This window comes from Gallinula chloropus (assembly GCF_964237585.1).
Source record: "Gallinula chloropus genome assembly, chromosome: 3".
Classification (NCBI taxonomy): Eukaryota; Metazoa; Chordata; class Aves; order Gruiformes; family Rallidae; genus Gallinula; species Gallinula chloropus.
In genome coordinates this window covers 73,437,849-73,464,193 of record NC_140087.1, presented here as the reverse complement: position 1 = coordinate 73,464,193, position 26,345 = coordinate 73,437,849, and the positions used below count along the sequence as shown (strand labels likewise).

The 26,345-nt window shown below is 50.3% G+C and overlaps 1 protein-coding gene across 1 annotated transcript in view; it reads left to right on the top strand.

The window, feature by feature from the left end:
- Positions 1-3,639: 3,639 nt before the first annotated feature.
- The window catches only part of LOC311190452 (phosphofurin acidic cluster sorting protein 1-like), a 71,300-nt gene continuing 48,594 nt past the window's right edge, over positions 3,640-26,345 (top strand). The window contains exon 1 of the mRNA XM_084262366.1: positions 3,640-3,746. Within this exon, the coding sequence (XP_084118492.1) occupies positions 3,655-3,746 (92 nt within the window). The 5' untranslated portion in view covers positions 3,640-3,654. The remainder of the gene's footprint in view (positions 3,747-26,345) is intronic.

Genomic DNA, 26,345 nt, shown 5'->3' with positions numbered 1-26,345 from the left:
TCCCCAAAGACAGGGAAGAGTCGCTGTATGTGGGAAAAGTATTTGGGGAGCTTGTCCTGTATGCACAATGTCAAGAGGTAGGAAAAAATGCTGAGCAGGCCATGTAGCCAAGTCCCCAAATAAAGAAGGCACACTGAGCCAGAGAAGAACTGTGTAGATTCATCTGTAGAAAAGCCAGAAGGGCAAAACAAACAAGTAATGGAGGTAGTTGAAGGGAATGGGCTGCGGGGAGACAGCCAGAGATATTCACCTCAATCACACTGAACATCCCTCCAGGGGAAAGGCAGGAAAAGGAGGAAGCTTATCAGCAAGAAACTGCGAGTGATGGCTGTGATGGGGACAGGCCATTGTGACCTCAGGATCATGGAGAGAGCTTCCACAGCTCTGGAAAAGCATCACAGACGGTAGAGGTGGCTGGAAGCGATGGGCATCCTTCGGGAAGGCAGGGGAGAAGCAGCCTTCCCAAGCCATAGAGGTGGTCCAGGAGAGCTGCAGCCCCTGGGGGCTGCCCAAAAGGCTGTGTTGGCTCTGGGGCTGCCTCAAGCTGAGCAGGTAAGCGCATGCCTCTGGCCTCCTGGAAGTGAGAGGGCACCCCTGAAAGCCCGGAGCACTCAGTGCTGTTAAAGTTCCACACAAATAGGTGGGAATGATGACTAAGGCTGGAAGGCAGGTAGATGAAAGCAAACAGCTGGGCAGGCACTGCGATGGGTTTTCTAGGCACAAGTCAAAGCCCCCAGCTCTGGCAGGGTCCTCTGGAGCAGTCAGCTGCTTTGGGGGAAAGGCAGTGACCATACCCTGCTGAGATCAAACCACGATGGGTAGAAATGCAGCGATAAGGCCAGGCCAGCATGAGTATCATCACATGAGTACCATTTCCTGCTGCAAAACAAGGATTTTGCATTTGCCAGCAGAGTGGTATGAAAACACAGCTCATCCTTGATCCAGCTAGGCTTCCACAAAACCCCTGCTAAGAACACTTAGCAAATGCTCTTAGAGATCCAGGGCTGTCAAGGATGAAAGGAAAGGTCCTCTCATGCACTAAAGACTTGCTTAAAGGAAGGGGAAACTCGTCAAAGCAGCAGACAAGCTGTTTTGTAAGCAAGACAGGAGGTCTGGACAACTCTGCTGGGGTCCATGTTGTTTATCAGATGCAGAAACAGGCTAGGAAACGGGCCAGAGGTCGAGGTGGAAATGTTGGATGACGGCTCCGTTCCTGCATCTAGTGGTGATGGAAGCTTGCACGAATACCTGTGTGTCACTGAGACACCTGAGGCTCAGCAGCAGATGAGATGTAGAACTGACAAACGCTAAGTCAAACGAAGAGGCCCGAGGGGCGGCCTCTAAATTAGACATCAGTAGTCACAAAAGTGGCCCCCAAATACTTACTGATAACATTCTAATAACACCAGTGCTGCCCCTCCCTGATCCACAGTAGAAACCGTGGATGTTTTATTGCCTCCCAAACCCCCACCCCTCCACTGGCATGAGCTGCATTTACCACTCTGCCCAGAATAATGCACCACGTCACTGGGGAACTCTGTCATTACAGAGCGCCCGGAGCAGCTCCGGGCCCGCTGCAGTCCCTGCAGAAGCTGGAAGCTTCTCTCTCTCCTGTGGTTTGGCTGCTGTCAGCTTGGCCACCCCTTGCAGGTGGTGTTTTGTGGGGACGACTGCAGCTCCCGGTGCACCTCTGTGTCCTTCCAGGATCCCTCGCCCAGCACTGCCCTGCTCTGGCACTTCAGTACCGCTCCTTTTCCATTTCTTTTCCAGCCCCAGTGCCATTTGAGACGGACCCTCTGCAAAGGGCCTGCTATGGCTGAGGCCCAGGAGAGGACCCTCCCCATGTCCCACTACATCCAGGAGTTCATTCAGCTACCATGCCTTAGGTACTCAGCTCCTGCACGCCGTGCTGGCCCTGTGGGTGCTCTGGTGGGTCCCTGTCCCCAGGGGCTTGAGAGAAAAGCTTTAGCTCCTGGCTTCCCTCTGCAAGGCTGGGTTTGCTCTTCACTTCAGCCTGTCATGCCCAGGGGTCTTTACTTCACAGAATCACAGAACATTAGGGGTTGGAAGGGACCTCGAAAGATCATTTAGTCCAACCTCTGTCAGAGCAGGATCACCCAGACTAAATCACACAGGAACGTATCCAGGTGGGTTTGAATGTCTCCAGAGAAGGAGACTCCACAACCTCTCTGGGCAGCCTGTCCCAGTGCTCAGTCACCCTCACAGTGAAAAGTTTCTCCTTATGGTCACATGGAACCTCCTGTGCTCCAGCTTGTACCTGTTGCCCCTTGTCCTACCACTGTCCATCACTGAGAAGAGCCTGGCTCCATCCTCCTGACTCTCACCCTGTACATATTTATAAATATTAATGTTGTCACCCCTCAGTCTCCTCCAGGCTGAAGAGTCCCAGCTCCCTCAGCCTGCCCCCATAACTCATAAGGAAGGTGTTCCACTCCCTCCATCATCTTGGTGGCCCTGCGCTGGACTCTCTCAAGCAGTTCTATGTCCTTCTTGGACTGAGGAGCCCAGAACCAGACATAACATTCCATGTGCAATCTCACCAGGGCAGAGGAGAGGGGGAGAAGGACCTCTCTGGACTTACTAACCACACCCCTCCTAATACAACCCCAGGATGCCACTGGCCTTCTTAGCCAGGAGGGCACATTGCTGGCTCATGGTCATCCTGCTGTCCCCCAGGACCCCCAGGTCCCCCTCACCTACGCTGCTCTCCAACAGCCCAGTCCCCAGCCCATACCGGTACCTGGGGCTGTCCTGCCCGACCTATCGTACCGCTCACCGGCTCCAGCCGGTTCTTTAGCCCCCCCCGCCCCACCGGGTCCTGGCAGCTCGGAGGGGGCTCCGGCAGGACCTCTCCGCCACACCCCGCCGCCCTCCCGCCTCCGCTGCCGGGCCCCGGACGGGCGCTCGGGGGCTCCCCTGGGCCCCTGCGGCGGGAGGCGCCGGACGCTCGCGCGCCCAGGGCGGCGCCCCCCGCCCCCCTCCCGTCGCCCGGCTCCCCCCGCTGCCATGGCAACCCCGCGAGCGGGCCGCGCGCCCGGCCGCGCCCCTGAGCGAGCTCGCGCGAGCCGTGGCAGCTGCGCTTTAAAGGGATCACCACCACGCGCGCACACCCCGCGCGACACCCACCTCCCCCCCCCCCCCCCCGCCACCTCCAGCCTGAGCGGCGACGCTATTGCCATTGGCTGGCCCCTCCCCGGCGGTCTCGCCTTTCTCTCCTTTGATTGGCTACCAGCCGGTCCGGCCACCTCCCTCTCGGTTCCGATTGGCTGGCTGCCAAAGTCGCCATCCTCGCGCTGCTGCCGCTCCGATTGGCTCATCTCCCGCCGCAGGCCGCGCCCTAGCCGCCTTCTGAGTGGCTACGCGGCTCCCGCGCCGCGCCCCGCCTCGCTCCGGTTGGCGGACGGGGGAGGGGGGGGGCCTCCGGGCCCGCCCCGCCGCGCGAGCGAGCGCGCGCGCGCCGAGGCGGAGGCCGGCGCTGAGGAGAGGGGCTCGGGCCGCCCCCCCCCCATCGCCAGCGGCGGGATGGCGGCGGCAGCAGCAGCAGCGACGGCGGCGACGACCAGCGCGTTGGGCTCGGGCGCCGCCGCGGGGCCCCCGGCGGTGGCCGGCGGGGCGGCCGCGGCGGCGACGACGATGGCGATGGCCGGCCCCGGGCCGGTCCCAGTGCCCATGAACCTCTTTGCCACTTGGGAGATCGACCGTTCGGCGCCGAGCTGCGTGCCCAGGTGAGCCGCGCCGCTCGGGGCCTCGCCGGGAGCCTCCCCGCTCCGCTGCGGGGCGGGGGGCCTGGGGAGCCCGGGGCCGGGGATGGCAGGGGCGGGGAGGGGAGGAGGCGGTCCCCGGCTGGCCCCTCTCCCCCTCCCCCCGCGCCCCCCGGGATCGGCGGCTCCTGCAGCATCCCTGCCCTCCCGGGCCGGGCCCTTGGGTGGCGGCTGGGCCTTGGTTGGATGCGCGGCGGTCGGTCGGCGGTTCCGGCCGCCGTTCCCCCGCCGTGCTGCCCGGGAGCGGCGGCAGCACCGGGGGCCGGCGGGGCTGGGTGTGCCGGCACCGGACCACGGCTGCGTTGACTCCATGTTGCGGCCTGTGGCTGGTGCCTGCCGTGATGGCCGTGTCGGGTCTGGGCGCCGGGCGCGTCGTCGTGGTCACGCCGCTCCCGAAAAGCCGCCTCTCCGCCCCTGGAGCGAGCGGGGTGGCCTCGGGGGGAGATGGTCGCTTGAAGCCACCTGCCGCCCAGGGGCCCGTGGGGTTACCTGCGCCCCGGGGAGCATCAGGGAGGGTTTCCTGGGTGGCCAGCTGAACTCGCGGCTTTATCCGGGGCAGAGCTGGAAGGCGAGCCAAATGGTGCAGGCAGTGTTGCTGGCGGTACGGTGAAAGGTACGTCTGGGCTAGATGTGCGTGTGGGAAGAATGCAAAGACCTTGTCTTGGAGCCCGAGGTGGTGGATGCGCTGATGGGGTAGGTGTCTTGGCTTGCCCATCAGCTCTTGATCAGGAGGTCTTCTCTTGAGCCTTACGGGGCGTGTTCAAGACATTACTCCGGGTCTGTGTGCCTCTGGGCTGCGGTGTGTTGCTTGCAAGTGGTATATTCTAGTGCTGCACAAAAGCTACTGGAGTAAAATTCAAGAGGAGGAAAATAACCATTCCTGCAGGCAGAAGAACACCAGCCTTTATATGAAGGGGCTTCGGAAGGTTGACGAGTAGGGAGGTGCATGGTGACCGAGTGGCTAGATGTGCCAGAATAGAGATGTTCTGAATTACTCTGAGCTAGTAGAGAAAGCCCTGTGTGCTTGTGATGCCCAGGGAGGTTCTGGGCAGAGCGAAGGGGGAGGATTTTGCAACATGTGTCTGTGAAAAGCCAGCGCACGTTTTGATGACACATGCTGAGGCGGTTGCGCGGAGCAGGAAGCAGTGATCGTTCCATCGCTTTACAGTGACTTCAGGTATTGTTTATTTGTGGGTAGGTAATTCCCGAGCTGGAATTTGGGGAGCAGGGCATAATTACTGGGTTGGCTTCCTGTGGAAAGAAGTCGCAGGTGAGGAGCACAGAACTTGGCGCCGGTGGAGCAGGTGTACCTACATGGTCTTCACAAATGGAAATACTGCAAGGGCTAGAGAGAGGAGGAACTGCTGTGGGCAAACCGAAGACAGGATGGCTGGGAATAGTGAGACTGAGTTTAGAAGTGGGCTGCATGGGTGGTGGGCTGCTGGCGGGTGAGCAGAAATGGTGTGTCACCACTTTGAAAGTTGTTTGGAGCACTGTTCTTTGGCCTGGTGAATCCCCAACCTTCTCACAAGGATGGTTTCCATGAGCATGGTGTAGCTGCCCCTTCTAATAATGTGTGGGACTTCTTTGTGCGTTGGTAGCGGTGGGGGACAGCCATCTGACACACCACCCTGGAGGAGACACCTCTAGAATGAATCTGGAATTTCATCCCTGGAAATCGCTTCAAGTGCGACGCTTGTTAGGATGGGAAGAACCTGATGGAAGGTGATTCTTCCTTGAGAGGCCCCAGCTTGTAACAGGATGTGCTGCTGTGCCTGTAGTGGCTGGAGAAGCCCTGCCAGGCCGCTGTGGCTGGTGTGGGACCAGTGGTTCTGTGTTTTCTAGTCTTCAGCTAGCCCAAGGTAGCAGGTCACAAGTGAGCACCTATTACACAGCAGTTCGTGTTCGCTGAGGCTAAAGGAAGAATCAGGCCCCAGACCTGAGCTGGGTCAGTGGTGTACCTGTGCCCTGGGCTTGCTTACTGCTTGCCCACGTTCTTCCTCTGCTAATCTGCTTGTGTAATCTTTCATCTTGATGCCGTGGTCTTCAAGATAGAAACTCTGCTGTACCATCCCAGTGCCCAGCATAGGCGGTGTCGAGTCTTACTGTGCTCTGGGAGTGGTAGCAGTGGCAAAATAATATCCATTCAAGGGCAATAATCCTTCTCCCTTGGGTCTCTCCATCTCTTATGCATGTGTGATTCTCAATTCTTCCAGCCCTATGGATAAGTAGGCGAGGAAGAAATTTTTGCTGATTTTAATGCTGTAGAATGTACTTGCTTTTTCTACACTCTGTCCTAAGTCTTTGCTTGTTCCCACGCTGCTTCTTGGATGTTTCATTTTCTGCAAATGGACTGGGTCAGATCAGCCTTTGTGGGGTTGGCTGTTAATGCAGGACTGGTGGGAGGTTGTGTACAGGCCTTCAGGGTATTGAAGAGGCAGTCTGGGCCAGTAAAAATAGGCAGTGTGAGCCCAGTGTACGGGACAGTTCAGTGGTATGATTCTGAGGTTCTCTAGGAGGATCTTGGTTTCTAAGATGAACTGTTGCCTGTAATGCAAATATCTCCCATTGAATCAGGAATGTGCCACCGAACTAAGTTCTCGTTTGGTTTTGGAAGTTGCTTGTTCTTGGAATGGAGGTGTCATCTCTCCTCCTGGGGTCTTTCTCTTTTCAGGACTAGGTCGAGAGAGATCTGTGAACTCTGAGTGCCCTTCCTATAAACTGAGTAAGCATAACCTTGGCCCAGCTGCCTTTGGCTCGAGTGGCTCTCCGGGGGGAGGCAGAGCAGAATTTTCTGGGCAGTGGGCTATTATGCAGAGAGGCAGAAGGAAGTGAACGCCTGGAAACCAAGTAAAATGCTCTTTGCATCTTCGGTGAGGCTACCCGCCGGGACAGGGATTATTGCCTTCCCATCATGGTGCCTTACAAGGAAAGCAATCCTGATTGATTCATGCTGCAGAGTGTGAAGCGTGCTTTTGCTAAAGCAGTCAACCAGCCAGCCTTAATTCCACTCACAGTTATCTTCATCTTCGTAGTGGTGCTACGAGGCGGCGAAAGTGTCTTTATAATAAGCACCCTTGAGGGCTGTAGCAAGTGTTCGCTGTGTGGAGGCTGTAATTAATGAATGAGAGCTCTGCCGAAGTAAAATGTCTGTCCACATCAAGGTAACGCCTTGCTGTGTTTTTATTGTTCTGTATGCTGGGCAGACAGCACGTCTGGCAACAACAAAAAAAAAATGTGCGTAAGGACTCTGTGCAAACATTCTTGGGGCTGCCTTCTTTCCAAGGAGCAGTATTTTTCAGCCTCTGCTAATAGAACCGCTTTTCCTCCCCCTCCGCACCCCCCCCTTGATATGTGAGAGCCTGTAAATGCAAGCTCTTAATTAGGAAACAAGATAAGGTGGTGTGATTGTGTTCACTCTCACCCTTTTTCCATGACACAGCTGTTGTGTTCGTCGTTACGTGGATGTCGTTTCAGTGATAAGTCGTCTCCTTTCTAGTTAAGAGGTGAGATCCGAGTTGTATTCTGGCTACTGCGTCAGCGGCGTCGAGCTCGGACTGCAGGTCCCACCTGTACCCATTGTGCTTTGAACGGCACGGCAAGGGCTCAGTCACACTGCACGTCGTCCAGAGGACCTCCTATCCCAGCAGGATGCATGAACTCCGAGGCGTTTTAAGTCTTGCTTGCCACCCACACCGTCTGCTTGGACGGGGTGTCTCTCCTGCTCGCTGGTAGTTAGGAGAGTGCTGACTTGTGCATGTGGTTTGTGCTCGCTTTGGGAAGACGGTGTTCAGGCCACCTCCAGGGTGTGATGTTTCAGGGAGATGCTCTGAGTTCCCTTGCCTGAAAACTTCCAAACCTGTGCTTTGGAAAGTCACAGACACACCTAACGGGCGTCGTCTTGGAAGGAGAGCACTCCCTGCGAGCGCATCTGGAAGCGTCCCGTGAGCATCGGCTGCAGTGATGCTGTCAAGTGCCGTGAGGTGGGTGTTCTCACCCCTGCTGTCCCCTTGTCCTGCCTAGGCAGGCAGGGGCTGGTACCTGAGATTTCGTGGAGAGCACGGCAAGCCTTCGTTTGCACAGCTGGCTGTGTGCTTTCCTCTGCTTTCACTCGCTGCTGAAGAGCCTCTGAGCTGGGTGCTCCTTTAAGAAACACTTCTTCCAGCTGGAATAACATGTATTTATATGCCTGAGATGCTCTTGAGTGGTTTCCTCGGTAAATCAGGCATTTTCATGGTAAACTTCCAACTGCAGCAAAATCTGCTGTGTTTGGGTAAGCTACAGAGTTGCACCTCTGGGAATGTTAAATGGTTCCAGATTGTTCCCTCAAGAGATACTATGATGCCGTGACAAACACGAGTCGCTCCAGACAGGGAGTGCTTGGGAGAGGCCGCAGTTTCTTGTAAGGAAGCAGTCTCATGGAACTGGTGACATTTGCTGTGTTTGAGTTATGATTTCCTTTTAGTCCTGTATAGAAAACAAAATGTTCTAAACAGCCGTTGGGTGGCTTATTATTCCTAGTGTTGTGGGCTTGGCTACAAGCCTGCAGCACAGCGCATCCGAAGTGCCATCCCCTCTGCCGCGCTCTGTGCCGTGTCTGTCACAGAGGAGCACGTTGGGATTTCTCCTCCGTCAGCGTTCTCCTTCCCTTCTGAGCCTACAGCAACTGGGTCAGTGTCCCTTATTCCTTCTTGCTGCTTGTTAGTGGAACTTAGGGACATTAGGGACAAGTGTCTCCTGCCAATGTGATTGATGGGAGGGGGTGAGTGTGTGTGTGTGCCCCTTTCAGAATATTAATAGCGACTTTCCCAAAGGCTTAATTTTATTTGAAGTACCTGTTGCGCTGCCTCCCAGCCTTGCTGTCTAGTTGTTCCATTCATCAGCTGGGCTGTGTTAGTTCAGTTGTCCGATGGCTTCTCAAAAACGCTGCTGTTCTTTTTAGTGCACTCGTATGCTCTGAGTGCTCATCCTGCTTCTGGCACGTTTGGTTAGGGGTGCTTGGTTGCTAGCAGCCAGGCAGGACACACACAGCACACCCTCCTCTGGGGTGGGCATCCCCTGGCCTATTTATCCCGCCAAAAGAATAAATCACCGAGCGCCAGGATGGTTCCTGTAGCAGTTCCATTCCTCAGTGAAATCTGTGCTGATGCTTTTGGGTCGGTTTTGTCTGCAAGTGGGGTGACTCTAGGTTGCACACATGCCCCCCGGTCAGCTTCAGTAGGACTTAATTCCAAACAAGAGCAAGAGGTGAGAACCACGCTGCATTTTACAGCTGCCCCACGAGCGTCTGGGCAAGGATGTTTTCTGAATACCTTGTGTTCTCATCTGGTCTGAGCTTTCAGCATCCCAACTGATGGGGAAGCCACGCTTCTGTTTTGGTTTGGGTTGGGTTTTTTTTTTTTTCTTTTAACTGCATCAAAGCTGGTGGATACTATTTTGGGAAACAGGAAGTGAGAGTATCTTACTCCCCTGCGTAGCACGTGGCCCCAGTAACCTGCCAGCGCCTCTGGGGAAGCAGACAGCTTAAGCCATACAGCTCCTGTAGTTAGAAGCCTCTTAGATAAGTGAAGCTTTGCCTGGGTGTTTCAGTATACTCATTGCAGTGGTCCCGAAGGAGAGATGAGGTATTTCAGGTGCTGTAACACACTGCAACTGTGGCCACAGGGACCCCTCCCTACTCTGCAGTGTGATTCAGCCTCCGTGCATGCAGCCCAAAATCACTCTGGTGCTTTCTGCAGGCCTCTTGCAATGCCATCACCTTTATAAGTTACTGCCTGCTGTCACCTCTTGTGATCCCTCTTTCTCACATCTCATGTAACCAAACCCAGTGAGGGATTCTGTTTAGTAATTAAAAACTCCTGTTGCATTTTGGCTGCTATTCTAGTTTCTATAGGCTCTTCTTATTTCCCTACTCAAGCTGATTTTACACTTCCACTGGTCCAGAGGAGGGCCACAAAGATGATCTGAGGGCTGCAGCACCTCCCCCACGAAGAGAGGCTGCAGGAGCTGGGCTTGTTCAGCCTGGAGAAGAGAAGGCTGTGGGGGGACCTCATTGCAGCCTTCCAGTCCCTGAAGGGAGCAGAGAAACAGGAGGGGAATCAACTTTTTAAAAGGATAGACAATGGCAGGACAAGGGGGAATGGATTGAAGCTAAAGGAAGGAAGGTTTAAATTAGATATTAGGGGGAAGTTTTTTACAGAGAGAGTGGTGAGGTGCTGGAACAGGCTGCCCAGAGAGGTGGTAAATTCCCCCTCCCTGGAGGTGTTCAAGGCCAGGTTGGATGGGGCCCTGGGCAACCTTGTGTAGATCCAGGCCTGGAGGTTGGTGGCCCTGCCTGTGGCAGGGGGGTTGGAGCTCTATGATCATTGGGGTCCCTTCCAACCTAGACCATTCTATGATCATCCTTCTTATTCTCCAGTGTGAGCATATCTTAAGTAGCATGAGATCCAAAGCCAGTGCATGTAGGACCACCTCCTGGAAAAATGATGTTCAGGTTCCACGCCCAGCCATGTATTTTTAACTTTTGTTTATAATCCTGTGCAAATGATAACTAAATTCTTTCTCATCAGCCCGGGCAGTTTGGGGTGATGGCAGAACTCACAGCTTTGGTTCCATTTTCCAAAACTGAAAGTCACGAAGGGTTATGTGTTGCACTCTTACAGTGGTAGCAGGGTTAGAGTAACTCCCTTGTAAAAAGTTCCGCTACTCCTTTCCTGTTCTTTAATACCAGGGGAGTTTTCTACCGGGGGAAGAAGATCGTGTTTACCCAAGGCTTCTCATTGATTTTATCTGCTGTCTGGTTTTTGTTAATGTTTCAAGTGGTGTTTCCAAATCCCTGTTATTTAGATGGGGGTTTTCAAGACTTGCATTATTTATGTATTTTTAGAAGAGCTCCCTTGTATTTGTTCTGCGTTTCCCCCTGTGTTCCTTCAGCTATCTTCTAGCATAGAATAGTCCATCTATTTCCTACCTTGCCAATACCTCTGCTTTCTTCTCCTTGCTTCCTTCCCTCAAAAGCCTCCTGCATGATTCTCAACGGTTTTTCCTCGCTTCTGTTTTGCCTCACACACCTGGAAGTGAGTAATCTTTAGTCCTGAATCCTAAGGTTTCTCTTTTCAAAGTAGCTTGCCTTTTTTTTTATTCCTCACAGTTTAGGGACTGTTGTGAAGCTGCAATGGTCACATCTTGTTCTTGTAAACCATGTGCTTTTCAGCTGGACTATGTTCTTGATGTGCTTGGGTTGTTTTTTAATGGATTTTAAGGTTTTTTTCACTGTTAATGAATATCAGCGTTGGGTTTTGGTTTTTGTTTTGTTAGACTTTCTGAATTTTCTTGTATGTGCTTCCCTAAATTACAGTCTCATAAGCTGACATTTCTTTCAGTCTTCTCTCCCCTCGTGCTTGTGGCTGCTTGCTCCAAGTATGCCTTCATTTCTTGGGAGCTTCTTTGTCAGACTCAGGATGTCCATTTGAATTTCACAGCATGCTGTGTGTATGAATAATTTACTCGTTTCCCCCTTTATTCTTGTCCATCAGCTTTTCCAGCTTTTTCCCTGCCGTGATCTCCAGTCAGACGAAAGGACAACATTCCCATTACTCTGCATTTACAATTTGTTTCTCTCACTTGTGTATTGATGAAATGTTCATACTTCTTTGGGGATAATTGCAATACTGATGTGTGGAAGCATGGATGAGTTACCCCTCGTTTCAAGGACCTGCTCTACCCATGAGGATCTGAGCAGAGAACTGCGTTGTACGGGCTCTGGTTAGTGACAGCTTGTGCTGCAAGTAGATGAAAAGCCTGTGCACAAATTTACCAGTTTTGGTGAGAATCATTCTTTTGAGTGAAGAATCTTAACCATGCAACTTACAGAATTAACTTTTTTTTTATATAATATATTTTTTTCCTTACAGTTATGAAGAAGCCTCCAAAATGGATGCCCCACGCTGGTCTCTTCCATGGGCCTGTGTCACTGCTATTGTATCACTTCAGTCCCTTCCCATGCTCTCTTCCCAGATGTATCTTACCATGACAGCGTGTTCCTGAGCCTGCAGGTAGTCAGATCTAAGGTGCTTAACTGGCTCAAGGTAACAGCAAAGGAAACAGATGGGCTGTTTGGTGGGTTTCCTGCTTCAGAACAGCAAACTGTAATGAAATCTTCACTCTGTGTTCACCATTAGTAGGAAAATTGCCAGACTGTGCATCACTGAAGCCGCTGTATTTCACCTCACCTTTCTGTCAGCATATATGGACATCTCTGCCAGGATAGTCTGGATGATGGAGGATGTTTTAAGTCACCGTAGCAGGGTTCTCCGGACAGGTATCTATTGGCAGCTGAACAAATGCTCGTAGCAGAGAACTGGAGGAAGCTGCTGTGGATCAGTGAACTGACTTTGACCTCGTTTCACTGCTTTTTCCAGCTTGGCTGCGTTGGCACATCTCCAGCTGACTTGGAGGTATACCTCAGCAAGCCCTGCCAGGTGATGAGTGTTAAGAGGTAGCCTGCTCCTCACTCCCATTAGCACTTCCAAACGTGGTTGGAAGGTACTTGTCACTGTGTCCTGAGCACTTGTTCTTTTCCTCCTGTAGACAAGGCTGCAAGTGGTGATTTTTGCAATCACTCACTGCTTTGTGGTGGTTAATTCTTTGACACAGTTTTGTTTTAGCCTGCAGACACGGTGAGGGGGTGGTTTAGCAACAGGTATGGTGGCAGACTGCTAGTGTTGTGGCTGGGTGGAGGTGTGGTGCATCCACGCCTGGCCATGCGTGGCATCTTTTGTGGCATCTTCTGCTAAAGCAGCCTTGGATCTGGGGCCAGCCAGTGCAGGAATCCTGCTGTGGATGTAGATAGAAAAGCTCAAAATCTGTTAAGCTTGTGAAAGAAACTCTGTGGCGTTAGCCCTTAGCAATGCTGGTGCCTGATTTCAGCATGGCTAAAATGAGAGAAGGTTGGTGTGCTTCCACTTCTTTTCTGTCTGCTGGGAGGTTGCTTTTGGGCAGACTCCAAGTAAATCACTGGAAGTTCAAACAGAGGGATCGTAAGTAAAGCAATGACCAGTTGAAGAGGGAAAGAGGTGGTATTTTCTGAGCAATGCCCCCTTTCATGTTGCCTATAAAAAGTACAATCTTTAAAAGTTTGCTGCAGCACGTAGCCCTACCACTGGCCTGTGGGTTGTTTAGTCAGCTCTTTCAAACGTTTCTAGGGAGGCAGTGATGCAGTGGCAATGAATTTGGTCACATGCTTTTTGTTGAAAGGCTAACTTTGAAAACAGAGCAGAAAGATGACCTTGCAGTTTTGGACGCTGAAGTAAAGCTTAGTTTCAGATCCAGGATCTGAAGTTGCTTGCTCTTCCTCCAGTTCAAATAACCCTTTCCCTGTCCAAAGCTACAGCTATGACTCATGTTCCCGTTCTCCCCACGTTGTTCCCAGCTGGTAGTTCCCATGCTGCAGCGTTGCAGTTTCCTTGTGTGTGCTAGGACAACTGTGGAGTTGTATTGCAAAGCAGAAGTGATCTTGAGGTGTGGCAGGGTTGCTCCCAAAGCCAATGTCTTGCAACATGGTGTCAGTACTCATAAAGGAAATCTGTCCTTCTTGGTAAAAACAGAGCTTTGTAAGGCTGCTCTTGTGTGTTTCCCTGGGCTGGAGAGACAAAGCTGAAGCTAGAGGAGGTGGCTGTGGGTTCTTTCCTGGCTTCCACAGGCTGGAGAGATGGGCTAGGAAGGCTGCAGGTGCTCAGAAGGGGGTAACTGGGGAGAAACCTTCTGAGAGCCAGGTCACCAGCTGAGTTTTCCCTGCTGTCTCATCTGGATGCTGCTGGCTGAGACTTCCCTGGACAGGCTCAGAGGACCATGGGAACTGGTGGGCTCTGGGGGAAGGTTTGAGGAGCAGTGTGTGGAAATCAACTGAGATTATTTTTGACTTTGTGCTGAGGTTTTAGGGGCTCAGTGCTGAGGAAAGACGTTGGTGCTGGTAGGGGCAATTAATGTCTGCATAGCTTGCAGCAGAGCATGGGAGAAGCTAATGGCTGTGTGACTGAGCAGCATGCAGGGACAGGCTGTCTGGGCAGATCCTAATGCTTCCTCAGGAGATGCTTCTTGACAATGTGTTTATTATCTGGAAATCAGCTGGTGTGACAGGAGGTGCCAGGAGGCTACATCAGAGTCTTGCATCCTGTTGTGGTAGATGCTACGTGATGTAACGTGCTGTAATGAAACGCTGCCTGTCCTGTGGGGGTTTTACCTCATGCTTTGGATAGACCTGGGTGAGGGGGAAGCAGAGGTGAAGTGATTTATCCAGCAGTTAAAAAGTGGCAGAGACTGATTAAATTTTCCCTTTCTGCCTGGAACCAGATCTTAATGCCTAATTGCTTCCTCCTGTAAAAGCAGGGAAGTCTCACTGCAGCCAGCCGGGGGGATGTGGTTATATCACTGCAACTCTACTGCGCCCATGGTGGGGTGTGACAGTCATCTGGAATGGTTTGTCCTCAATTAATTCCCCTTTTATTTTCCTGCTCCCCAAATGTTTGGGTATTGCCAGTAACACTGCAAACAGTTGTGAGATGTAGCTGCCACACAGGAAGCCTCTAAGAAAACACACAGTGTCCATCCAACTCGCTCAACTTCTGATCTATTTGGCCAATTTTCTCCTGGCTTGTCAAGGGTGACTGCACCAGAGAACCATGTTTCAGAGAAATCAGTGGTTAGAGGGAGGTCAGAGGACCTGTTAGGTCTCCTGTCAGGGAGAACTTGAGTCTCTTCCAAGCCTGTTTTCAGGCTGATGTGCCTGGGTCCATTGTGGAGATAACTTTCAACCATCCTCAAGGTTTGCTGTCTTTTTCCAGTGGGGTGGTATTGAGAGCTTGGGGCGGGGAGGGGGATGGGGGGAAAGAGAGAAGACAGCCAGGAAAGAGACAATGTAAGTGTGGGAAAGAGAGTGGGAGAGAATGGTGTGTTTCCAGGCTAAGCTGCTTCATGACTAGCAGCAGTAGTTTAAGCAAAAATTGAGTGGTTATCTTCCCAGTGATGCATCTGTGTGGGCATTTAATGTGAAAGGATGCAGAGTGATGGGTGAACAGTTTCAAGGAGCCTGCTTCATTCATTGTTTGTGCAGCATGGTGCACTTGCTCCCTGCATACATAGTTAAATGTGCCTTCAAACCAGTGAAGTGAGAAGTGCCAGCCGTGAGTAGGAGTCAAAATCAACAACCCTAAACACCCCTCTTAAAGCAATTGGAGGAGGAAAGGCTTAGCAGCCACCCCACTGCCTTATAACTTCTGCCTACTCACAGCCTAGCCAGGAGGAGGGAAAGGAAATCTCTTAACCTTATTATTGTTTGTGGCTGCAGTAAGCAATCCAGTTACTGCCATCCTTTAATCCTGCCACTGTTGGGCCCCAGTTAGAAGAGAGAAGTCGGTTCCATACCCTCGCAGGCAGGGATGTGTTGTCTGCACAGGAAATCACCAGTCCTCTCCGTACCTTGACCATTACCTGAAGAAACTGGTAATGAGGCTTCACACTGACCTCTTAGAGTTTGCATGTGAACAGTTGGCCCCAAAATTTGAGTCCTGTCTATCTGTCTGGGTAAGGGATGACTGCCTGGCTGCCACTGGGTTCTCCAGCATCTCTTTTTAAAGTGACCTGGACACTTCTTTCACAGATGTGTCTTTTGGGGGAAATTCAGAGCTTTTAGCAGATTATGATAGTTCCTCCCTCTTGAGAAGAGGAATCTAGAAAAGCATGTTCCAAACACCACTTCTACCTCTGCAGCCATGGTTATTTCTCCTCTGGGCAGCTAGCAGAGCTGTGAGGTATGAAAAAACCAGGGCTGTAGACTGCAATAGCTTGTGTCTGTGCCAAGGGAATGGTGTTTGGGTGAGATGCAGAAAAGCAACAGTTGTTGGGTGATGGAATAGCAGAAGTGGTCAACATCTCAGGTAAACTGCTGTGAACAGAAGGCAGAGCAGTTAGTTATTGGTCCTCAGAAGATCTTACATTCTCTTCTGAAAATCGGTGAGGCACTTCTGTCTGGTCCTGATTGTGGTGGCAAACATTCCTATTGACATGAATATGAATAGATTTCTGGTCCCAAGTGACAATAGATTAATAACTCTGCTTAATTAAAACCTATTTTTTTTTTCCTCATACTCTAAGAGTAAATGACTTTTCAAGGAGACCTGGCTGTGAGATGTGCAGGATGTTGGAACTCTTTTGGGGAAGAAGGCAGAACTAAGTAGATCAAGGTTTAAAATCCAAGGTAACTTTGTGTAAAGAGAAGCTCTGTGGTCTCTGCCTTCAGAGTAGATGTGATTTCAAGCCAGACTTTCTGTTGAGGTTAGAAGTGTGCCGTGTAGATCTCTTCCAGGGTGATTACAGTCTCAGGTGTCCAGATGCAGACAGTTCTACAGAGCATCTTCCTTGTGACAGGCAACAGTACAGCATCCTGAAAGACAGTATGGAAAGGAACTGTAGAGTTATGTGTTGTTTTGCCAGCACTGGATATATTTGATGGTATAAGTAGTGTGAGGTTTCAGAATTCAATTCCCATTATGCAGAACAAACATCTGCTGCTGACAGCCCTCTAGAAGGATCCCTGAGCTGTCAACAGTGCAGGTGAATTTGTATCTGATACAGTTTCTCTGTCTAAGCAGTAGGACAGAGAACAAGGTGAGGGACTTTCTCAGAAGCAGCAGCAGGTAGAACAACAAATGCTAAAAAGACACAATCTTCTTTAATTAAAAAAAAAAGGGGGGGGGGGAAGGAAAGGATTTCTAGAAGTACCTCTTCAGTGTCCTGGCTCTTGGTTCTCGACTGATGATGGGAAGTGAAGTCACTGAAGGGGAAATAACTTGCTTCGTTCTGGCAATGGGAGGTAGAGCCTTAGACTGCCTGAAAGGAGATTTTCGAACACTACTTTTTCCCAACAGCAAATTTTTTCTTCCAACAAAATATGTGGTGTGTGTTCTGCAGAGCATCTATGGCTCTTTGTGTAGGTAACTGGAACACATGTGTGCATACACACACACACACACAGAGACATCCCCCCCCCTCCCCCCATGAAAGACCTCAGTGACAAGTTATCACCCCTAGCCAAGGACACTTTGGAGATGCACAGAGTGCAAAAGACCTTTGAATTTGAGCTTGGTCCTTCCTGCTTCTCCCTGTACTTGTGGGCTCTCTTTGGAGTGCCAGCTCTGTGTGCCTAGCTTCGATACTTGTAGGATGCTCATGGGGTTGGAAGTGACATTTGCTGCTTCTGAATGATACGTGGTGATGGAGGCAGTACCTGGCACGCTACCTCTGAGGCACCTGTCTGTGCAGAGTGTTGGCTGGTGTGCTTGTCCTGGACATCACACCTGAACCATCCTCTGCGTGTTGTGCACCATCCTCCTTATCCTGGGACAGAGGTGCTCAGCCCTTGAGAAAAGCAGTACATTAATTTAAAGCAAACAGGTTTCTATCTGGTACCAGCCACATCTCTGGTGTGGGTCTAGGGAGAGGGGGCAAAGATGTTTGTGTTCTTCTGCCCTATGGAACCCAAAGCCATTTTGCAGCTGTGTCGCTTAAAGCGCAGCAGAGGAGCACAAGCTCAGCATCTCTCTGGTTCCCACAGCTCCCAAGCTTTTCTCTGTTTCCTGCAACACACAGATCATATAATGGGTGGGTGAGGTTTGGTGACAGCCAGTCACACTTTGCACTTGCTAATTTTCTTCCCTTTCTATTTTCAGTTTTTTTTTATGACCTTGAGATTTTCTGTATTTCAGCTATGATACAAATGTTTTGAAGGGTTTAAGCCTTAATGTTTAGGATTAGATAAAAGTGGCGTTGAGGGAAGGAGTCTGGTTTATGCCTAATGACCTTGTTCTTGTGCATGGACAGCCTGTGATGTTTGGGAGGAGAAGCAGCTCCTGAACACACTGTTCCTTCGGTAGGTCTGCTAATGACAGATGGTGTGGAATGGCAGTTCTTAGTGACCTGGTAGTAAAATGGCCAGGCTGGTGAAACAGGGTAGCAGAGAGATCTTCAGGCTTGGGAATTTGTAAGACAGATTCAAAAGAGCTTTTCAGCATTGTGCTGTGTTGCATTTAGATGTGCAGCCGTTGTCAATCGTGTATGGCCTGGCTTTGGTTTTGATGTGCTGTCTTAAGGTTTACAGCCTGAAACATAGAGACTTACTGCTTGTGCTGAGTCTCACCATGCTCTTTCACTACCATGGAGAACAAAATTGGAGCAAATTCCCCTAAACAGAATGCATCCATCCCTCTGACTTACACCTGCTGTGCTTTGGGGAGCAAACCTCACAAGCTCTCCTCCTGCATGTACACAGGTCGACAACACGTCTGCCTAAATACCTTTTCCTTCTGCAATGGAAAGCCTGGAGACATCAAGGGACTAAGAAAAATTCTTGCTCTTCCAAGTGGGCACACCTGGGAACAGAAGTGTTTAGAGTTGCCCAGGACCCACAGGGCTATTTTTTTCCTTGCTCTTCTTTCTTCCTCACCCCTGCAGAATTTGGCCTGTGTTTTCTGTTGCATTCATAGCAGGAGGTTTCCTGGGAAGCTTTGTGGTTCTTAGGGCAGGCTTTGGTTTCTTGTTTACTTTGCCTGCTGAGGCTATGCTTTTTGGGAAATGTCATCCTCTGAATATCAAGGCAGCTTTCCTGGGGAGTAAAGATCTGATTTCAAAGGTGTATTCAGATTTTGCTCTGAAGGAAGGTGTCTAATAAAATAAGGAATTTTTCATCAGGACAAGTGGTGTGTTTCTCGGTGGCCACAGCTTCTAGATGGAATGGGTGAGGTGCCTCTAGAACATATGCTTTAGAATTGGATCTATCTCTATGCTGTGTATTACTGGACTACATCCAGTTATAAAACTGGGTGTAAAATCCTGCTTCTGACTGCAGGCAGTTCCTGGGGCCACAGCTCCAGACTGTCAAAAACGTGTTGAGTGTTAGGTTGCACCTTCTTTGTTGCAGATCTGAGAAAGCTGAGGTGTGTGGTTGAGGGTTTTTTTTAAAACCCTCTGTCCTTTGGGATGCATTTCAAGCTGTTTCTCAATGGCTTTTGGCAGACTTCCAGCCTCTTGCTGCCTTCCTAAATCACCTGTAGTGTGAGTAGTTTAGTAACACATGAGAATTACAGCAAGCATAAGGTGGTAGGACTGCAGTGTGGTGTACCCTGGGAGCACAGATGGAAAAGCCTGCGTGGAAGTGGTGTTTGGGGTGCATGAATTTGTGTGCAAATCCAACACTTAACTCCAGGAAGCTGACATCCCTAGCAGGGGATAAGCTGGTAGGAGTTGTTTTCTCACCAGCCTGAAGGAGAATGGAGTAATGTGGCAAGGATGCTGCCCTTTCACAGAAGCTGCCCTTTCACAAAAGACCATTGCCTGGTGGGGCTTTCCAGAGTTGGCAGCAGCTCAGCTGGAAGGCAGAAAGAGGGTCTGATGAAAATCCACTCTGAAACATGGCTGATGGAAGGGTAGTACTTCTTTTTTGTTTCTTCATCCATTGTAGCCAACTTCCATTTTCTCTTGTGTGGGCCTAGGTGGGGTTAGTTTGCACATGTTTGGTAGAGAGGAGATAATTTGCTTTCTGGTCTTGTTTAAGGAGGTATATCACTCAGTGAGTGAGGGGAGAAATACCAGCTTTCCAGGCAGTAGTACTGCCAGGGGTGAATATCCCTCACCTGTACTTCTTCCTGCTGGGAAACCTCCTCTTCCAGTGCACCTGAAACCCTACCTGGCCTCCTCTTTTCCAGAAGAGATAGGAAGGGGCATGCAAGCTGCTATGAAGTATCTACTAGAGATATTGATCTCCCATCAGTTGTATTGCTTTGAGGCAAAGCAGGGGGCTGGGCAACTACAAATTTTATTTCTCAGAAAAGAAAAGCTTTTCTCAAGCAGATTCCCACCATTTCTTCTCACCTGTTTCTCCCTGGGCATATGGAGAAAAGTGTTGTGAGATGACCCTGGCTGGAGGTCAGGTGCCCACCAAACCTGTTCTGTCACTCCCCCTCCTCAACTGGACAAGGGAGAAAAAATATAACAAAAGACTCATGGGATAAGGACAGGGAGAGATCACTCACTGATTACTGTTGCAAAACAGGCTCAACCATAAAAAAAAAATTATCTAATTTATTACTACATAAACCAGAGTAGGAGAATGAGAAATAAAACCAAATCTTAAAACACCTCCCTCCACCCCTCCATTCTTCCCAGGGCCATATTTACTCCTGAATTCTCTACCTCCTCCTCCCTGACACCAGCATGGGGGGGTGGGGAATGTGGGTTGCAGTCAGTTCATCACATGTCTCATCCATTTCTGCCTCTTTCCCTGCTCCAGCTTACGTCCCTCCCAGGGGAGACAGCCCTCCACAGACTTCTCATACTCCAGTATGAGTCCCACCCATGGGCTGCAGTTCTTCACACGCTGGTCCAGTGTGGGTCTCTTCCACGGGGTGCAGAGCTTCAGGACCAGGCTGCTCCAGCACAGCCCCCCATGGGGTCACAAGTCCTGACAGCAAACCTGCTCTGGTGTGGGCTTCTGTCTCCATGGGTCCACAGGTCCTGCCAGGACCCTGCTCCAGCACTGGGTCACAGCTTCCTTCAGGTGCCTCCAGTTGCTCTGGCATGGGATCCTCCATGGGATGCGGGTGGAATCTCTGCTCCCCATCATCCTCCATGGGCTGCTTCACCATGGTTTTCTTCATAGGTTGAAGGGGAATCTCTCCTCCGGTGGCTGGAGCACCTCCTCCCTGCTTCTTCACTGACCTTGGTGACTGCCAAGCTCTCACATCTCACTCCTCTCTCCCTGGTTGCAGAAGCTGCTGTTCCTTTTTTTCTTTCTCTTTCTTTCAAACTCTGTTATCCCAGAGGAGCTGCCACCATCGCTGATGGGCTCAGCCTTGACCACTGTTGGGTCCGTCTTGGAGCCAGCTGGTATTTGCTCTGTCAGACCTAGGGGAAGCTTCTAGCAGCTTCTCACAGAAGCCACCTCTGTAGCCCCCTGCCACTACCAAAACCTTGCCACACAAACTCAAGAGAGAAAGAAACACTGTCCACAGCTCTTATGGAAGTTGCCTGAAAGTTTGGCTGACCATCCTGTGTGGTAAATCCTACAGCTGCTCTGGCGCCCTTTTTAGGGTTGGTTCACATGCTTTGGGTGTTTGGGGAAGGTACTGGGATAGAAGATGCATTTGCAGTTCAAATATCATAGTATCTCCTGAGTGGGAAGCGCTCTCCTACTGATTTGCTTTGGGAAAATAAACAATTTCTGAGGAACCACCTGAGGAAGAGCCATCTCTGGATCCAGGCAGAGCTGTTCGGGATGGGAACTGGAGCTCTTCAAAGGGCTGTAACTTTGTTTCTAAGCGTAAAGATTCTGGTGCTGTTTAGTGCAACAGTGACTCTGAAGTGGCTGATATGAGCTTTGCAACTGTTAAATTCCACTCCTGAGAAGGAGTATTGGACACTATGTTGCTGGAGGAGTTACTCTTGGAACTTCCTGCTTTGTCTGTTGAAAGGGGTTGGATCCAATACAGGATGGGGGGAGGCAGGCATGTTTTCAGCCAGGGAGCCTTTTATTCTCTTGACATCCCTTACAACACAGGCAATAACTTTCAGAGATGACTTGACACCAGCCCAGGTTATTTTCTTACTCATGAAGAAATGATGGACCATTTTTCTGTGGCATTTTTTTTTGGGTGGTTTGTTGGTTTTTTTTTTTTGGTGTGTTGCCATTTTCTGTTTGCCTGACCAAATGTGGTGTTTGTGTATGCTCTGCAGGAGCCCAAGCCAGGCAGACCTTTCAGACTAACACCCTCCCTGCCTTCCCTCCACCCCCTTTTAAAAAAATATGGAAAAAAAAACCCCTTACATTCTGAGCCTTAAGAGATGACATGTTAGATCCTGACACTGGATGGCTTTCTAATAAATATCTTCTCAAATTTCAGCAGGTTTTTTGCATTTGTTTGGTTAGGGTTAGGGTTGTTTTGTTTTGTTTTGTTTTTCCCAAAGAATATGTGTTATTTGGCACTTTCCATCTTGGGCAATGCAAGTAGCTGGGATGTGTGACCCTAAGCTGTCGTGTGAGCTCTCATCACAGCACAGCCAGCGTTGCCAACAGAAATCTGTTTAGCAGATTGCAGGACTTGGAGCAGGACAAAATAAGTGAAATGCAAGTTCTCAAAGACAACAGTATGGTCTGGGTGAAGCTGTGTCAGCACTGTGGTATGCTGAGGGAGGGAAAGGTGAGAGGCACCCCGGAGCAGCTAATTGTCCTTGTCTCACCTTAACTGGAAGCCTTGCTGAGTTGCATGCCTTTCTGCTGGGGTGCTGGGTGATAGGTGTAGTTGGCATTAAAAGTGCTTCCTGTGGGTGGCTTATGCACATTGGGTTGTTTCAGAAGAATTATGGGACAGGTTTCTTCCTTTCCCGGGCCAAATTCCAAACCCACTGTACCTGCACTCGGTGTGACGCCTTGGACGGCGTGAATTGGCAGTGCCGGCCTCGCAGCTTGGGATTGGCACCCTTCCTCTGGCACGGGTCGGGGCACAGGCCCTCTCAGTGCTGGCCTGGAAGGAACAGAGTCGTTATTTGGTTTGGGTTTGTTCATTGCTGGATCAGCAGGTTGAGTCAGTGCGTTATGTGTTCAAACACACAGTAGTGCTGGGGAGTCACAGGGGGTAGAGAAGGCGGCAGTGGGGCCTCTGGCTTGAGTTCACCAGTTTCTCTGCCCGTACTCTCCGAAAGGGATCTCCGTGTTCCCAGAGAACTGGGGTGATGCTTGGTTTCTCTGAATGCTTTTTACAAGGGCCTGAAAACCAGCCTGGAAACAAACTGTCTGGCCCCCTGGAGACATAGTGGCAGGAGCTGGCTATGGGCAGTAACGTGTTACCCCAGATGCCTATCTGCGGGATGCTGCCCGTTGCCTGCTCTCTGATGGGCACAAGCTGCTGCAGCATGAGGTCTGCAAAATGAAACTGTGGGGTTTTGTAGGCAGGGAGGCAGCTGTGTAAGGAAAAGGTCTTTCTGATTTAGCCCTGGTGCAGGCAGATTAACCCCTCCTTTCTATTTCCTCACAAATGTCTTTTTATTCCACTGATGAATGTGGATAAATAGCCCTCTCTACATTTTAGTTTGGTCTGGCTTCAGTTAACTGATTTGGAGGATAACTGAGTAGAGTAAGGTCTTTCTCACTGAGCACCAGTTCTGATGGGTGTTTTCCAGTGTCCTCTTCCCCAGCACCTTCTTCAGGTGACTCCTCAAAGAAAATTCCCTGCAGAGATGGAAGTACATTAGCAGGAAGGAAGGGAGGAATACTAGAGTCGCCCTGAATCATAGGGATTACCAAGGAGATTGCAGCAGTGTGTGCATGTGTAAGAGCTCATAATTTCTTGCTGTGTTTGAACCTGCTACAAAATTTCCTGGGTACAGAGGTGTTTTAAGCTCATATTGCCATGGTGTACCTGGCGTACAGTTAAGGGAGTGGCAGGCATATTCGTAGAGCTGTGAAACGTTATGCTAGAGACAGTTCAATTGGGAGTGCAGCTCTCAGTCAGAGGTGTGTGCTGGACAGATGATCAGTAGTGCTCAGATACCAGCTTTATCAAAAGCAGTACAAAATCAAGAAAAATACTGTGCCTGAAACAGCTGAACCCCCACAGTTCTTTGTTCCACAGCTGAAGAGCCTTTCCTTGAAGCCTTTCCTTTTCCAGGGGAGAAATAGACCTTGAGCCTGAAACCCAGCACAGTGGTGCCTGTGAGCACTACTCCTTTGTGCAGGATACTCAAACAAAGCTAGCTCGCTGGAGACCGTCTTGGCCTGCCTTCTGAGGAGTAAGTAGCGTTACTCCGGAAAAACGGGGTGCTGATTCATACACAGGATGTGCACACGGAGCTCGTTCGTGCAGAGCCGGGGGCGGGTGTCATGTGCTACCAAACCTGGAAGCAGAGGTGACTGCAGCTGATGTAGCCATGGTCATGTGCCAGGTCTTTGCCCGAGAGCTGGGTTGTCACCTGTATCTTCTGGGTTATTTTTCCCCCCTTCATATTTCATAGCCTTTCTTCTTGCTGGGTTAAATCTGTTTGTTTTGTTCTTGCCTGAGAAGTTAAGGCTAAAACCTTGTGTTTTCTCTGCCAGTGAAGCGTGTCCCTGTTTGGGGTTGATTGTGTTTTGCCTGTGCTCAGTGGCTGCCACATCACCACAAGTGGGGCCGGACTTGCTGTCAAATTGGGATATTGCAGAGGGAGGCAAAAGCAGCCCTGACAGAAATGGAAATGGTAGATGCCTCATGTTTCACATTATCTCCAGAACTGCTGGAATAATTTGTACTTTCTACGTGACAGTTACAAGCAGTCAGAGGAGCTGACAGAAGCAATCGCACTAAGTGTACTGACTCTTGCTAATATGGTGAGCCAGAGGAATCGCAGTCCTGTCCAGCTGAGGCTTAACCCAGGTGTTTAGAATCAGGTCCTTAAGGTCAAGCTTTGAGAGACAATGTAAACAAGAAGGAAGGGAAAATGCCCAGTTTTATTTCTGGGATTTTGGAAAATGCTGGAAGGCTGGTATGCTCTGAGGTATTGTCAGTCCTTATAAAGCGGTTCTGAGGACTACTCACTGCAGTAGGTCTTGTTCTGTGTTTTCATCGTGTTGTGCTGAAGCAGCTCAGGCTGCTTTTTAACAGGGAACAAGCTGTTTGTGTTGCACACAATGTGCACGCTGCTCTGAAACCGGGATGTGTAGTCTCCAAAGATCTCCAGCGTGTCATTCCCTCAAATGGAAAAACGGTCACAGGAATCGGTCACGGTGGCTGTTCAAGGATCGGCCTTATGGTATCTTCACAGCCTGGCTTTGCTGGATGCCAAGCCTGTGCCAGATGTCCCAGCTGCTGGTGTCTCTTGGAGATCTTACATTCATAAGATTGAGCTGGGTTGAACTTAGGCTTGCAATCCTGTTGCCAGAAAGCAGGATAACTGGCTGTCATCCAGGTGCTAGAAGGGCTTTGCTGTCTGCTTTTTCTGAGCATGGTGGTCTCCAGTGACTCGGATCTGTGGAGTTGCTGTGGCAACCTACATAGGTTCCCTCAAGCCCCAGCCCACTCCCAGCTTCCCAATTAGCCTTGCTATTTCATCCTGCTTGTGAGAGGGGAACTGGGGGCTGGGCCTTGGGGCAGTTTGCCCCACAGAGGAGCAAAACAGCCTCTGAAGGGGCAGGGGCAGAGACCACCAGCTTCCCAAGGAGCTGCAGCACCCTGCCTGCCTGCCGTCCCTTCTTCTGCCCAGGCAGATGAGTGAGATGCCTCTCTCCATCCTGCCTGCTGCTTTTGCTTGCTTATTCTTGCCATAGTTAAAGGGTTTTGTTGTCTCATGGGCCTAATGGTTTTAGGTCGGGGTGAGTTAGACCACGATTTAAACCGAGGTTTTTTGGAAGACGTTTGAACCCATTTTAGGTGAAAAAGTATTGGTAACTTCAGCAGAATCGTGGCTTTTAAATGGCACTTGCTGCAAGGCTGCTCGTTGCTCTGAAGTTTGTTTGAGTGTAGTTCAAACAGGGCCTTGAGCTAAGCCCTCGAAGGCAGAATTTTTAAAGCTCCCAAGGTAATTTAGGACCTAATGCTTCTTAGCCGGGGTCCTCCCTGAAACATGCAGCCTCTGCAGCCCCTTCACTCCTCTGAGTTCAGCTTGCAGCACGGCTGGCTCCTTGTACTCACAAACCTTCTGAAGCTCTGCCGCCTTCTCATGAGGATGCTCACAAGGCCTTGGGTGGATGTCTCTTTGAGCGTGACAATGTGAATCACCAGGGAGAAAATGAAACTTCCCGTTTTATGAGGATGTTTTCTAACAGATAAGAAGCTGTTTAATTAAATGGTAGCCTCAGCTGGAGTATAGGGAAATTAAAGGTTGGAGAGAGATGAAAGTATCTTTTTGTTTCTTTTAAATGAAATTTTAAACATATCCTCATTATTATGCATCGTGGCATATTATGCACATATCTGGATTGAAATTCTCTCTTCTTCTCTTCAGGATCTGAGCACCCATCCCAGCATAATAGTCTCATGTTCATGTTTCTTGTAAGGTCCCTGGCACAACTATGTACTTAATGTTCAGGTCAAGCTAAACATGCAGAGTTCATGAAAAGCTCTTCCAGTGTTTAGTTTTCAGTCCAACAGGATCTGTCTCTTTATGAATCTTGATTGAGGTGTAAAGCACATAGTTTCCTCCTGCTTCTGTGAAGTTTAACAGCAGTCATGGAGAAAAGCCTAAGCTTAGTGAAATGCTGTTTGGAGTTCCAAGACAGCAAGAGTTGCTTATGTTTTGGGCTTTATATGTAGTTGAATATGCTCTTAGGTCATGGTGGACTGTGGACAGCAGAAGTATCGGCTCCTCTGGGAGGCTTAGGGAAGCTGGAAGTATCACAGGGCTTGGATCTCACCCTTTAGCTCCCATCAGACCTCTCAGTGATGCATGTTGGGCAGCTGGAAGATGTAGAACTTTGTGGAGTGGCCTTGGCTAATCAGCTGCAGCTAATGCCTACTGCGATGTGCAGTGTTATTTTGTCCCATATAC